Source organism: Myiozetetes cayanensis, unplaced genomic scaffold (assembly GCF_022539395.1).
Source record: "Myiozetetes cayanensis isolate MyiCay16 unplaced genomic scaffold, myiCay2020 scf14, whole genome shotgun sequence".
Lineage (NCBI taxonomy): Eukaryota > Metazoa > Chordata > Aves > Passeriformes > Tyrannidae > Myiozetetes > Myiozetetes cayanensis.
In genome coordinates, this window is record NW_026087048.1 from 5,400,351 (window position 1) to 5,413,306 (window position 12,956).

The window sequence follows — 12,956 nt, forward strand, 5'->3', positions numbered from 1 at the left end:
CGAGCTGCACATTGACCCAAGCAATGAGGCAAGTGACACCAGAGCTCCCTGAAATGCCCAAATTGCAGCCAAGACACTGGCAGCATGGGATGGAAGGCAACAGAAAGGAGCTGAAGAGTCTCTGGGCAACAAAGACATCTTTTAACAGAAGAGAAGATTCCTACTGATCTTCAAGTAACTAGAGGGAAATTAAACAACAGTCAGCAATGATGTGAAAACGCAGATGTCGTCACTGAATACTTCTGAGTTTTAACAGGAATTGCTTAGATGATAAATCAATATTTAATGATGATGGATTTTTTTTCCCTTGTGGAGGAAAGCTGACAGGTTATTAAGTGCTATTTATCAAAAATAAGTACGTTGAAAATCAAGTGTTCCAGACAGTTTGTACTTAAGACTTGGAAAAGAAGAGCAAGATCTTATAGCAACAACCAAGTGAATTATGAAAGAAAATACACAAAACATCCCAATATTTTGAAATTTGTCCTAATTTGGAATTCTTTTCATGTGAGCAGGCAAAGATGTTCTCCTAACCTGAACTACTCCAGTGATGAGTGTGGCAGGGGGGTGTTCAAGCAAGTTCTCCATCACTGGTTTCTCCCTACAAATTTAACTGAAGGCAGAGACCTAAGCAGGGCAGGGGGAGAAGGGGAAATCCCAGCTGGGAATGTTAGAAGCCAGAGGTCAGTCATCTACAAGCCAGCATGATGGAGTCAGAAAAACAGTCAATTGTCAGATCAGTGACAGATTTTATTCACATTTCACATGGAAACCCAGGAGAAGAGGGTGACACAAAATTAAGGCATCAAAACCCCTGAAGAGAATAACAGGCAAGAGGGATACAGAATGCCAGGTGGAAAGAAGGAAAAGAGAAACCAGAACTAGGAGAAAAATGGAGCAGTGGAGATGTGATGTCTAACAGAGCCCTGAAAGAAGCCAAGGAGGAATTCAGAGATGGGAGGAGGTGATTTTTAGAGCCGTGCTCTGGACAAGCTAAAAGAAGGATCAAAGGGGAGGCAGGACAGGAGAATTCAGACTCAAACAAAGAGCAGCTGTTGGAGATGCTGGAACAGTATTTCAAAGAAGAGGTTTCATCTGAAGAGTGCTGTGATTTCAGTAAGTCTCCCATTATAACGATTAAAGAGAGCACAAGCACTATTCAATTAAGATTTCATCAATAGATTTTGAGAAGGAGCAACTACAAGCTGGAGACCTAATACAACCACAATCCCCTAGGATTTCTATCTGTACCTTCTCTGCTGGCATGACTGTGGCCCCTTGGGTGAGGCTGTGGATCCACAACTGTATGTCATTCTGCACAGTAACAAGGCAATGCACACAGCAGGCTGGCATATCCCAGGTTGTCTGGAAGTCCCACACAAATCCTGCTGCTCAGCTGATGCTCATTTTGATCCTGATAAACACCACTTTGAAAACAACTGATCCAGAGATAACAGATCTGTACAGATCAGGTGAATGGAATACCAAAGACCATCACCCACAAACTTAAAGCACAATGAGACACACTGAGAACCAACATTTCTCTCCTCCAGAGGTTCCAAGTGGGGGCATAGTTACAAGAAATGGAAAGTTTAGAAATCCTGGATGAAAAAATGTGTCAGGAATGTATTCCCAGTGGTAACTTCAATACTGTATCCATTCACTAAAAGCTACTGTGGCTCACTAGGCAGTCTATAAAGAAATTAGGTATCTGAGGGATGTATTTATACTCTTCAAGATGACCTTTGAGCAACTTGAGTGCAGTAAAGTGACAACACACTTCAGACAGACTCACATTAAATCAAGATTTCGGAAGTATAAATTAGAAAAATCCCCCAACCTACATCACTGCAAATTTCCCTTTCATCCCAAATATGTTTTAATCCTGATCCAGAAGGACGTCTCAGAAGGAGGCAGGAGGTACATCTGCACAGTCACTCTGCGTACGACTTACTCTGCAGCAATTGTAGAGGCAGATTCATAAGAACCGGGCTTTGTCCTGACCTGTGACTGTATTCACAGTTAAAACGTTCACCAGCAATGATTTTCACTCACTGCTGATTTACACAATTCGTCTGAAGTTTCCAAATCCATTTTCCAACTCTGAGGTGTGACTTCCCAAGCAAATCCAGCAAGATTAACTCTCCATTGCCCTGTAGCCTGTGCAGTCACTTCTGCCTGTGTACACTGGTGCCAATATCTGGTTCTTTAGCATTTTACACACCTTCTGCACCCAAGGAGAAGGCACAAGAGTGGTGCATGACCACACCAACCACGAAGCAGCAGCTGTGCACAATGTAGATCTCATTTTGCACATGCAGATCTCAAATCACACCTTCCCTTAAGTTTCCAGAGGGCATACATTGTGCAATCAAAAAGTGAGGACTTGTTTTAGCCACCAAGTCTCTTATGTTTAACATATTCTTCTCCTCACTCTCCCTCCGTAACTTAAGAGTCTGGAGTACACAGGAGCAGCAGACATGAGCTATTACCACTTCCAACCTTGAAGGATTACCCTGTTGCTGAAAAGCAATTTGAAAAAGAGCATTAGGTACATACCAGCAAGTGTAAACTTTCTTTGCTGTGTCGTGGTTATTGCGGATGTGTCTGCGCAAGCTGTTGGAGGCGTTGAACGAGTGCTCACACTGGCGACAGGGGTATCTCTTCATGGACTACCAGAGGAACAGAAACATGTTTTAATAACAGGGAGATGAAAGGCACTGATTGGATTCTAACATTCCCATGCTCTTCAACTGGACACAACCTCTCAGACGCAAAAAAATCCTTTATGTAACATCTAACTGCACTGATAAAGATCACTGAGACTTTGGGATCCTATTTAGACTCAGCCCAACAGGTGGTTAATACCAGTACCGATCTTATAAAAACCAGGACTAGATAAAGCACATGCTTAATTTTATTGATTTTTAATAGAAATTGCATTAGCTGTTTCTTCTGTGGGCTCATTTCACTCTAGGACCCCCTGCAGAATGAACTCAGTGGAAGGTCCCTTCTGCCCCAGAAGGCAGCAGGGCTCCAATGAAGTACAAGTCCACTTACTCTTCTCTCTCCTCATAGTTCAGCACAAAAAAGGGGTAAGATGTTAAAGAGCATCACACAGTCCCTCCTGTATCCATGTATGATAGCCATATCTCACTAACCAACTCAGCCCCATAAACAGCCTCCTCCAAAATCCTCCTACAGGCCCGCATATAACCTGCATGCAGATTTTATTCCACTTAAAATCTTCTTAGACTTGTTTAATGAACACATATATGTATTAAATTGAAATATTTGGCCTATTTTCTACCTCTGTAGAATTCAAATGGGAAAATTCAGCATTCTTACCCTGCTCCCATCGTCTGTTGGTATTTATCAAGTTGGACAACTCAGCCCTCCCCAAACCAAGTTAAAAGGGATAAAAGAGAATGTTATAGATTTCCATAGCCTCTGCTCATGGCTGGGTGACTCAGGATATCAAACAAGAAGTCCTGATGCTAAAGTACTGTGAAATCTGGCTGCACATAACAGCTTGGTCTGTGTTCTGCCAGTGACAAGAATTAGCTTGACACAAGTAGATCAAGGCAACACAAAGCCTGAACTGGATGAAAACCTCCAAACTGAGATTTGCAGTTCTTATAATGACAGCCCTGCGCAGAAGCCTGGTGTGCAGTAGCCTGGGACTCCTCCCCGGTTTCCCAGCTCAAGTGTCTTATCTGAATCCTTACCCTTCCATGATTTCTCTTCATGTGGGACACATAGGTTTCCCGATCAGGAATCCACTGTGAACACTCCTTGCAAGTCCAACCACTTCTTCTCAGTCTGGACTTGGATTCGGGATTGTGTCCTTCCATCCTCATGTCCTTCCTCGTCAGAGGGGAGTGGGAAGTCCCATTGGCTACTGACAGCTCCTTTGGTGAGGTATGAACCTGGTTCCTGGAAGCCTTCTCAGATTTCTGCCGAAAGTTTGAGAGCTCCTCAGGATTTTGGGGGACTCCATGAACACCCTGGATAACAATAATAGTGGAAACACAAACAACATTTATATGTAATTCACTTACACACCTTTATTTGTAAATAAATACTATTTATTATTTAAGCAATAATTTAAGTCCTCACTGCCCAAACAACATGTTGGTGTCTTGCTCCTGTGTGTTTTTCCATTTCTCCTGGAAGCTGGCAGTGGTGCTTTCCCCAGCAAGAGATTTTCCCAAGAAACATGAAGCTTCTCTTTCTGTTTCCTGCATGACAACAGCAGCTCCTTGGTGCTGCCTGTTTAGCATTTTGGATGAGCCCTGGGAACTCTGGTTAAACAGGGAAGATGTAATGGAAGAGAAATGTTAATTGTCATTATTTCAAGAGCTTAAGCTCTAAAAACACAGAGCTTTGGTATTAAATGGTATTAAACAGAGAGCTCTGAATTAAATGTTTGTTGGTATCTTGGGGGCTCCAAAACTGCTTCATCTTTGCTCAAGGGAGGGAAGAGGCAACCTTTAAGTTTCTTCAACCTTGCTTCCTTTAATTCTACCCCAGCTATTGCTATTTACATTTTTCACAGTTCCAAACTTAACTCCTGCCATATAATACCAAGCATAAAGCCAGAGACCTGCCTTATAAGGAATATGGCTCCAGGCTCTTTGGTTATTCAACAGGCCAAAATCCAAAGTCCCCTAAAAAGTTATTTTAACAAAGAAAATTGAACATAAGGAAAATAATCAAAAAACGAAGAGCTGTGGGAAAGCAAAAGCAAGTAAAACAGCAACATACCAAAGAAATCTCAAGAAACTCCCTTAGGAACAACAACAGTTCATCCACACAAAAGGCTAATTTAGAGGTTTAATTGTGTACAGTAATTAATAACGGGTAAAGTTTCAACACACAAAAGCCCCAGGCCTTTGGAAGTGTTTCTGTGGGTTAGACACCAAACAAAACTCCAAACACAGGGTCTCAGCTGAGAAGTCTGTGTGCTTTGCACCTGATGCAGCTGCCTGCCACAGAAGCTTTTCATGCTCCGGCACTGCCAGATCCTCAGGAACACAGATACCTCCCTTTTCTCCCCATCTCGAAATCTCCAGAGTGTTTTAGTGCCCATTACTCCATTGTTGCACCACTGGGGGGAAATAAACTAGGAGCGTGGTAAAACAAAGGGAAGCCAGAAAGCCTTCAATTACCACCTCAAAGACCTGCTGATGGCCAAACAGCCTCGTGGTTAACAGGCAAAAGTTCTGTGGTAGAGATCTCGGGATGCTCCTGCACCCTGAGGGTGGGATCTGCAAATGAACCACAAGCCATGTACCTCAGCTTCAGCCTTTCAGCACTGAGGTTGAATGTTTCTTTGAAGGTCCCAGCCTTAATCTCAACTCTATAATGCAAGGAGATTAGCAATCATCGACTTCAGAGGAGGGCTTCAAATTGTAATTCATTACTGCATGCAAAGCACTTCCAGATTTGCAAGTTAAAGGCATGGGGAAGAGAGCAAAGATTTTGAATAGGTTTTACTTTCAGGAGTGAGCTAACGAATCTTCTTGCTTTTTCAGTAAGTATAAACAAAATAAAGTCACTGATGAAAGAAAAATATGTTCTTTTTTATCCCAATCAAAGGGAAAGACTGTGCAAGGTCTTCCTTCAGAATGCCACCAAGAACTCTTTAGAGAGGATTTCCATGGCAGTGTTGTTAGATATTGTACATAGAATCATGCTGAGTTAGATAACAGAAAAATGTGGCACTTGTACATTTATAGGATAATCAGATCTGCAAGGCTGTTACCTGCAGGGCAGTCATTTCTGCCTCTGTCACTCCTCTCCTGCAGGCTGGTGTGGTTCAGAGCAGCCAAGGAATGAGGATGTTAAATGCCTTGTAACCCCCACCTGAGGCAGCTGCAAAGGGGCCAAAGCTTTCCAGGTGAGCACCCAAAAGAGGCAGATTCAGCTTTCACTATATAAATGGAGTAACACTGTGGGCAGAGAATAACTCTCCCTGTCTGCTAGCCAAAGATAATGCTGCCACCCTAATTTAATCCCTTCTCTGGGTTTTAGAGATTGTGGACTTCCCACCTCTGGAAGTGTCCAAGGCCAGGTTGGATTGGGCTTGGAGCAACCTGGTCTAGTGGAAGATGTCCCTGCCCACGACAGGGGGTGTTACAAAATCAGATTTGAGGTTCTTTCCAACAAGCCTTTGTCATACAGTTAAAATACATCTAGATGAGAGGAACTGCTTGCATTAATACCAACTAACACAAACCACTCCACTGACATTTCTGGATCCTGTACATCACTGTAGTCTGTTTTTCTACTAATACACTCCTCAAGAACCTTCCACTTCTTGAAGCAATTTTCTCACATGGTTGATATAAACTCAAAGAAGGGGATCTTGCACTAGTAGGTGGGGAGTTACCTACCTTAACGTGCTGCATTAGCTGCTGTTTCTGCATATACACCAGCTGACACTGTGGGCACTTAAACACTCCCACTAACAACTTATTGGTGTTCTGCTGGAAGTGCTCTAGGAGCAGCTTCTTCTTGTTAAAGATCGTCTCACAAGAACATTTGTAGATCACCCTGAAACAATTAAAGAAAGTAAATTCAATCTCTCTTCCTTAAGAAGACAGTGGAAAAAGTTATCTCAGCAACTCCAGAAAGGGATGGGCTTCTGAGGAGGGCTGTGCTCTCTGTGTATTGTCAACACACACCCACTTGGGTAAACTGAACCAGTAACTTGACTGGGAAGAACAACAAAATGCCTCAGGCACATACCGTAGCTTGCTAAAAATAAGTTTACTTCTATGCATATGCACAACTATGTGTGTGTGTGTGTGTGTGTGAGCAAACAGATGGGAGTAAACTCAAATTATTCCAGCTGTCTACATACTGCTCTCAATCCCACCCACAGTTCCTCCCTTGAAACATGCATTTTTGGCACTAGCTCAAGCCTTGGATGGAAAAGCTACAGAGTAGAAAAATCACAAGGTTTCTGTCTAGTGATTTTTGGGGGTAATGCTCCATGGGGTAACTCTCCTCTTTGAGCGCTAGATGCAGCAGTTGCCCTGGAGCCATCTACCATTAATTGCCACTGTGGGTCCTGCTGGACAAAGATTTGACAATTAAGTTCTTTTTATGGATGTTCAGCTCTTCCCAGCCCAAACTCCTCTCCTTCTACCCAGGAGACTGTGTTTGTAGCAAGGAGAGCACGCTCTGGCTCGGAACAGACAAAGCAGCAGCTGATCTTATATGAGTATGGAAACCAAAAATAGAATAAAGACTGAGAGAAAAAAGGGGAATCTTGGAGCTACCCAGCAAAGGAAGAGAAGAGATAAATCCAAGCCACTTACTGAGTAGTCTTGTGAGGTTCTGCTGGGTGCTGACTGGCCATGTGAGCCATGGTGCTGTTGGCTGACTTGAAGGCCTTGGGGCAGAAAGAACACTTGTGGAAGACTTCGCAGTGTTTCTCATGGATGTGCACTTTGAGCATGGCAAGGGTCATGAAGACAACTCCACAATGGATGCACCTGTGGGAGACATGGAAAAGAGCTGAGTTACAGCCACACCATCACTTCCATCACACAAGGAAAGGACCAAAAAGTAAGGACCAGGTGGCAGCAGGTCCTTGGTTGGTCTCTTACATATTAACGTGAATATGATACACAAATTCTGGACAGAACTCACAACCACATGTTAAGAAGCAAGCAAACAAAATCTACAAAAGAAACCTGCAGAGACTAGAACAACCCCCAAAATAAGGAAGATGTGGTTGAGCAGAATGTCAGCCCTGTCTGTACCTGTGAAAGCCAATTCCAGCATAGATACAAGTGAAGGATTACAGTAAAAGTACCTGGTGAGATCTCCAGGTAGCAATAAGCAGCACAAATACCAGTTAGTAACCAGTAAAAGATAAAAGGAGAAAGAATATCCAGTTAGGAAATCTTCAGCAATTGCTTCTCATGTCACCAAGATCTAAAAGATCACAACAGCAACAGCAAAGATACTGAAAAAAGCAATAGCAACCTAAGGAACTCATTAAGCTCATCAAAATCATTAAGATACAGGTGCTGCCTAGAAAGTGCTTTTCTGGGAGAGCTGGGTGGGTGCTCTGGGAGGAGAGAGAAGGGGGAGCAGAGGTTGCATGTTGAGTCACAGGATTCTTCTTGGCAGCTGGAAACATGGCCAAGAGGAGTGCAGGGCCACCCTGCTGGTCCCAGCCTGCCTTTCCTCCCAACACACACCTGCAACAGGTCTTGCCTGATACTCCCACAAGATGGCAACAATCAGCAGCCTTACCGTGTTTAATACTTAGCCCGAGATCTGCCTGCCATTCTCCAACACTCCAAGGGCACACGAGGGTGCAGACACCTGCCCTCACCTGCCTCAGGAACACCAGCCACAGGGTTTACCATCCCATAGGTGCAGCTCTGCTGACCTGGGACCAGAATAGCCTCTCCTAAGAAGATTCCATCACAATGACAACTGCTTAAGCAAGCACTGCACGTGCTCCGTAAGAGTGGAGGAGCTCAGCAGGGCAGTTCACGGACAGTGGGATGTATGAGACATACAGGGGATAATCCTCTCCTCATAAATACCTTTTTTCCTCTGCTCTGAGGGCTGTGTTTGCCCATGGTGCTGTTAGGTCTGTGGTGCAGACAGACCCCAGCTATCACATAACTGGAACAGCTCCAAGCCCATATCAAAAACACACAAGCCACTGGAACATCCTTCCCTCCAAAAGAGCCTCCCAACAGCGTTTAGGAAACAAGCCCAGGCTTTGAAGTTATACTTCAAAAGATCATTAGGCAGAAGCCAGCCCAAAAGGAGCCAAACCCTCTCCCCCCCACTTTAAGAAAACACAGAAATGCTGTTTTTTAAGTTTGAGAGGGAGCAGTGACAAAAGCCAATGTCATCTTTGGGGAGGCATGAAAATATTCTGATGGGGCAGCTCTGCCTTCAAGCATGTGAGTGAGACAAGGAGAGAGAGACTTTCTATTACAGTAACACCATGGAAGAATAAATTCCCCAAGGAATAAAAGCTAATTCTGCCAGTAAGGAATGGCTGGTACATCCAGGAATATCCAACAGGCTCCTTCCACAAACACTCCCTGAACTACCAGGAGATGGTTATTGCATTACGCTTGGTTTTGGGAAGTACCTCATTAAGAATGAGGGATGAAATAAGCACTAACTCAGGGTTAAATGATCACAAGTTAATTTAATTTACAGTAAATGGAAGTTTAAACAACAGCCACTTAGTAATTAAGAATCCCAGTGCCAGAAGGACAAAGTTTGATAAAGTACACTAATTAGCTGAACAAAGAGGATGGAGGATGTCAAGAGGCTTACCATGTAATTCCTGCAAATTGCAAATTCTGCTATCATCCCCAGCACAGCCGGATCCCTCAGGGCAAGGAGGAGTGGCTAAAAGTCTTGGAAACCATCCTTTGAGAGGAAATAAATCTACAAGATGTTGTCTTAACCCTCTGAACACTTCCTGTGCTGTCACCTTCCAGCCCCTCAACTCTCCCAATTGCACCAAAGCAGGCAAATGAATCTCATATCAGTGGGGACAGCTGGAAGTGGCTTGGAAAAGATGGGGAGGTGACACTTGGAGCCAAGAGGAAAGCAGAATTTAGGACAGACTCGTTGGGTTTCATTTTTAACTGCCAAAGCCCGTTCTCATTTTCAGTGCAATCATTAGCCATGACTCAACCCCAAACCAAACAAACATACCCCAAACTTAATTGAATGCACTGGGGTATTGGCAGAAAAGGAGACAGAATAAGGGCTTATCACAAAACCCAAACCAAACTGATGCATCAGAAATTCAAGAGAAACAGGGATATAAAGAGAAGCAACAGAAGTTGCTAAATCCTGGAAAGGATTTACAGAATTCCTCAGCTTTTCAGCTCTGCAAGTAAAAAAATGAAAGGAGAGAAGTCAAGTCACTCAGTGACCACAGGACAGATACCACAGATTATCTAGATATGGTTCTGCAACCAAAATGTCTCTCTTCTGATTTCAACAATGACAATGCCATCAACCCTGCAGCAGAGACAAGCAGGGTAACAATGATGGCACAGCCACAAGTTCACCTGTGTAGTGGACTCAGTTTTCCCAGATGAGCTTGAGCAGATGTGAATTAGAGAAGTTAAGGAAATTCAGCTTCTAGAGAAGCTGGGTAAAGCTAAAAAATCCACAAGTATCATTTGTGAGCTCTGCCATGGCTTAGATTTTCATTAATGTTCCTGGCACAGAGATCAGGTATCTGGTACAGATCAGGTAACTGTACACAGATGGAAGCTCTTGTTGCTGGATTCCCAGGTGCCACTGTAATTCCAAAAACTTCACCAAACCCATGGTTAATTTTCTACTTCATTCCCAATTTTCCATCTCAGGGAAAACATTTTTTCTCCAGCTTTCCTCCTTCACAGATAAATTCATTTTCAAACAGTCCAGTGTCACAGCCATTTAATTTGTGATGGAATTAATTCTCTGTTGTGGTCTAGGCCTCCTCAAATCACATCCCACATTAAAAAACCTTATCTGTATATAATTAAACTCAGAATTGGTTTGTTATGTGCCTCTTGTCTTCACTGCTGAAAGAAAAAGCCCCTGAAAACCTCAGTGTGATTTCAGACTAAACCACCCAGTGGAGGCTTCCTGAATTTGCAAACATCTTAAAAGAACAGCTCCAAGGGCAGAAATTGCCCTCTTCATTTGAAATCTTAACGTATTTAATGGCAATCAAGAGAAAAAAGAGAACTTTAAGGAAACTCAAAAGATCTCAATCTCATCTCCCAAGCAAATCCTCATGCATGAAGAGCTGTGCTGCAGCTGGGGTGATCTCAACACGCCAGAGGGAAGGCATGTAGGGAAAAGTAACATCTTATTAGAGCAAACAATTTGGTTGGAGAAAAGACAATGCACCACATCCAGGACCTTGGAGCCTTCCTCTACCTGTCTCAGCTCATGAGAAGTGTCTGGACAGTTGCAGAGGCATAGAAGGAAATAATCTAAGCCCTTGTCATGAAGGCACACATCTTCAGTCCTTACAATAGACATAAATATAAATTCAAGCCTTAAGGAGATTTAGAGGATTAAGATGTGCAATCTTTTTGCTGTAAATATCAATCCTGAGACACCTGACTGCAACTTGAATTCCATACTCTTTTAAGCCTTTCAGCTCAAAGATGCCACAAAATAATATCTGCTCTCAAAAACCTCCCTGAAATCCAATTAGTGATTTCCCATTTCAAATGTTTTTTGTCATGCAGAAAACCACACCAGGCCTAGGCTACATCCACTTTCATTAGAATCACAGAATGGTCTGGGTTGGAAGGGACCTTAAAGAAAATCCAGTTCCCTGCCCCCGCCCCCCCCCCCGCCTACTATGGGCAGGTACACCTTCCACTAGACCAGGTTGCTCCAAGGCCCATCTCCAACCTGGCCTTGGATGCTTCCAGCAGCTGGTACAGTGATGTGTTGTGGATTCAGAATGAGAATAATGTTGATAACACACTGATGTTTTGGTTTTTGCTAAGTCATGTTTATCCTCCGTCAGGGACTTTTTTTGTGAGTCTCCTGCTCTGCCAGTGAGAAGGGACACAAAGAAACTGTGAGGGAGCAGAGCTGGGACAGGAGCAGCCATAACTTCACCACCACCACCACTGCCCAAAGGCATAAGTCCCATCTTGGCAGAGGCCCTGTGGGGCTGCACACACCTGAAGCCGACTTTGCGGGAGTAGTGCAGGCAGTTCTCCTTGACGTGGGTTTGGAAGTAGGCCGAGCGGCACACGGCTCCACACTCTGGGCAGCAGTACGGAGACTTGTGCGCGTGGATCCTCTGGTGGGCACAGAAACTGCACTGGTTGGGCAGCATCATCTGGCACACCTGACACGTCTGAGGAGAGAAAGGTTATATTAGCTATATTCTCTGCTTGGGGCTTTTCCCCCCTGCCCCAAATTTACCCTAGAAAACTTTCAGGTTTAGAGGAGGCTCCAGCACATTCCTTCAGCAGCAGCATTAACTCTACGAAGTTCTTTGGCTACTCTCCTTCTCTTTTCCCAGCAACCTCCACAGTTACCCATTCCCAACGACAGTACCCATGTTTAAACCATGTCCTCTGTGGGTTTTTTTTACCCATAAAAAAGGAAAATAAAATCTTTCACCTCTGAGCTCTGATGACATTCCACTTGCTTAGCACTTTCACTTCCGCATTAAGAGAATTTCCCTACTTGAGGAGGAGAGCACTTTTCCCAACAAGCCCCCACCCTGCACCAAAACAACTCAAAAAAGCAGAAAAACTCCATTACAGCCCAACTAAATAATTTCTGTGGACTTTGCTGCTGGCAGCCAGGGCAGAAACCTGGGACAGAAGCCCTGAAATCTGACAGAGAAAAAAAAATTAATGGCCACCTGCCTTTTCTGTATCACTGCTATTTCATACAGCACCTCTGTGATGCTCCACTACATAACATCTATCAGGGAACTGTCAAAATCACTGCAGGTAAGAGAAAGCATCACTTATAATAAAACACAAAGCTATGACAAACCTGAAAGGTTCATGGGGCAGAAGAGAATTATTGAAGATGGAAACTGCAGAAATTGCCAAATGCATCAAAAGCTACAGACACATGATCTGGGTGTGTTGCAATTTAAGTTCAGAGGAGAAAAGCCTTCCCCAGAAAGGCGAGAAATGAGTGGAAGAAACCCTGTGGTAGGACCCCCATGCATAAACCCAAATGCAATTCAAGGAAACTCAAGAGCATTTCAAATGCTGCAGAGGTCCCCTAATTTCAGCAAAGAAAAACAGTGCTACTGAGCCATGGGAAGGGGAGAAAGGAAGAAAAAGCCTCCAGGACCTCTCTGTGAGGAGCTGAGCAGGACCTCCAACACACTCTCAAATCCCCAAGTAAGAACAACAGGAAGAAATTAATGTTTGGGGCAGTTTCATTGTTTTATGATATTTTTT

General features: G+C 43.7%; 1 protein-coding gene across 2 annotated transcripts in view; it reads right to left on the minus strand.

Moving 5' to 3' along the window:
• The window catches only part of ZNF592 (zinc finger protein 592), a 36,086-nt gene that overhangs the window by 3,878 nt on the left and 19,252 nt on the right, over positions 1-12,956 (minus strand). For both annotated transcript variants that reach the window (XM_050309195.1, XM_050309196.1), the window contains exons 4-8: positions 11,706-11,884; positions 7,329-7,505; positions 6,399-6,558; positions 3,729-4,007; positions 2,560-2,672 (exon numbers count right to left, since the gene is read on the minus strand). In XM_050309195.1, the coding sequence (XP_050165152.1) occupies positions 2,560-2,672; positions 3,729-4,007; positions 6,399-6,558; positions 7,329-7,505; positions 11,706-11,884 (908 nt within the window). The remainder of the gene's footprint in view (positions 1-2,559; positions 2,673-3,728; positions 4,008-6,398; positions 6,559-7,328; positions 7,506-11,705; positions 11,885-12,956) is intronic.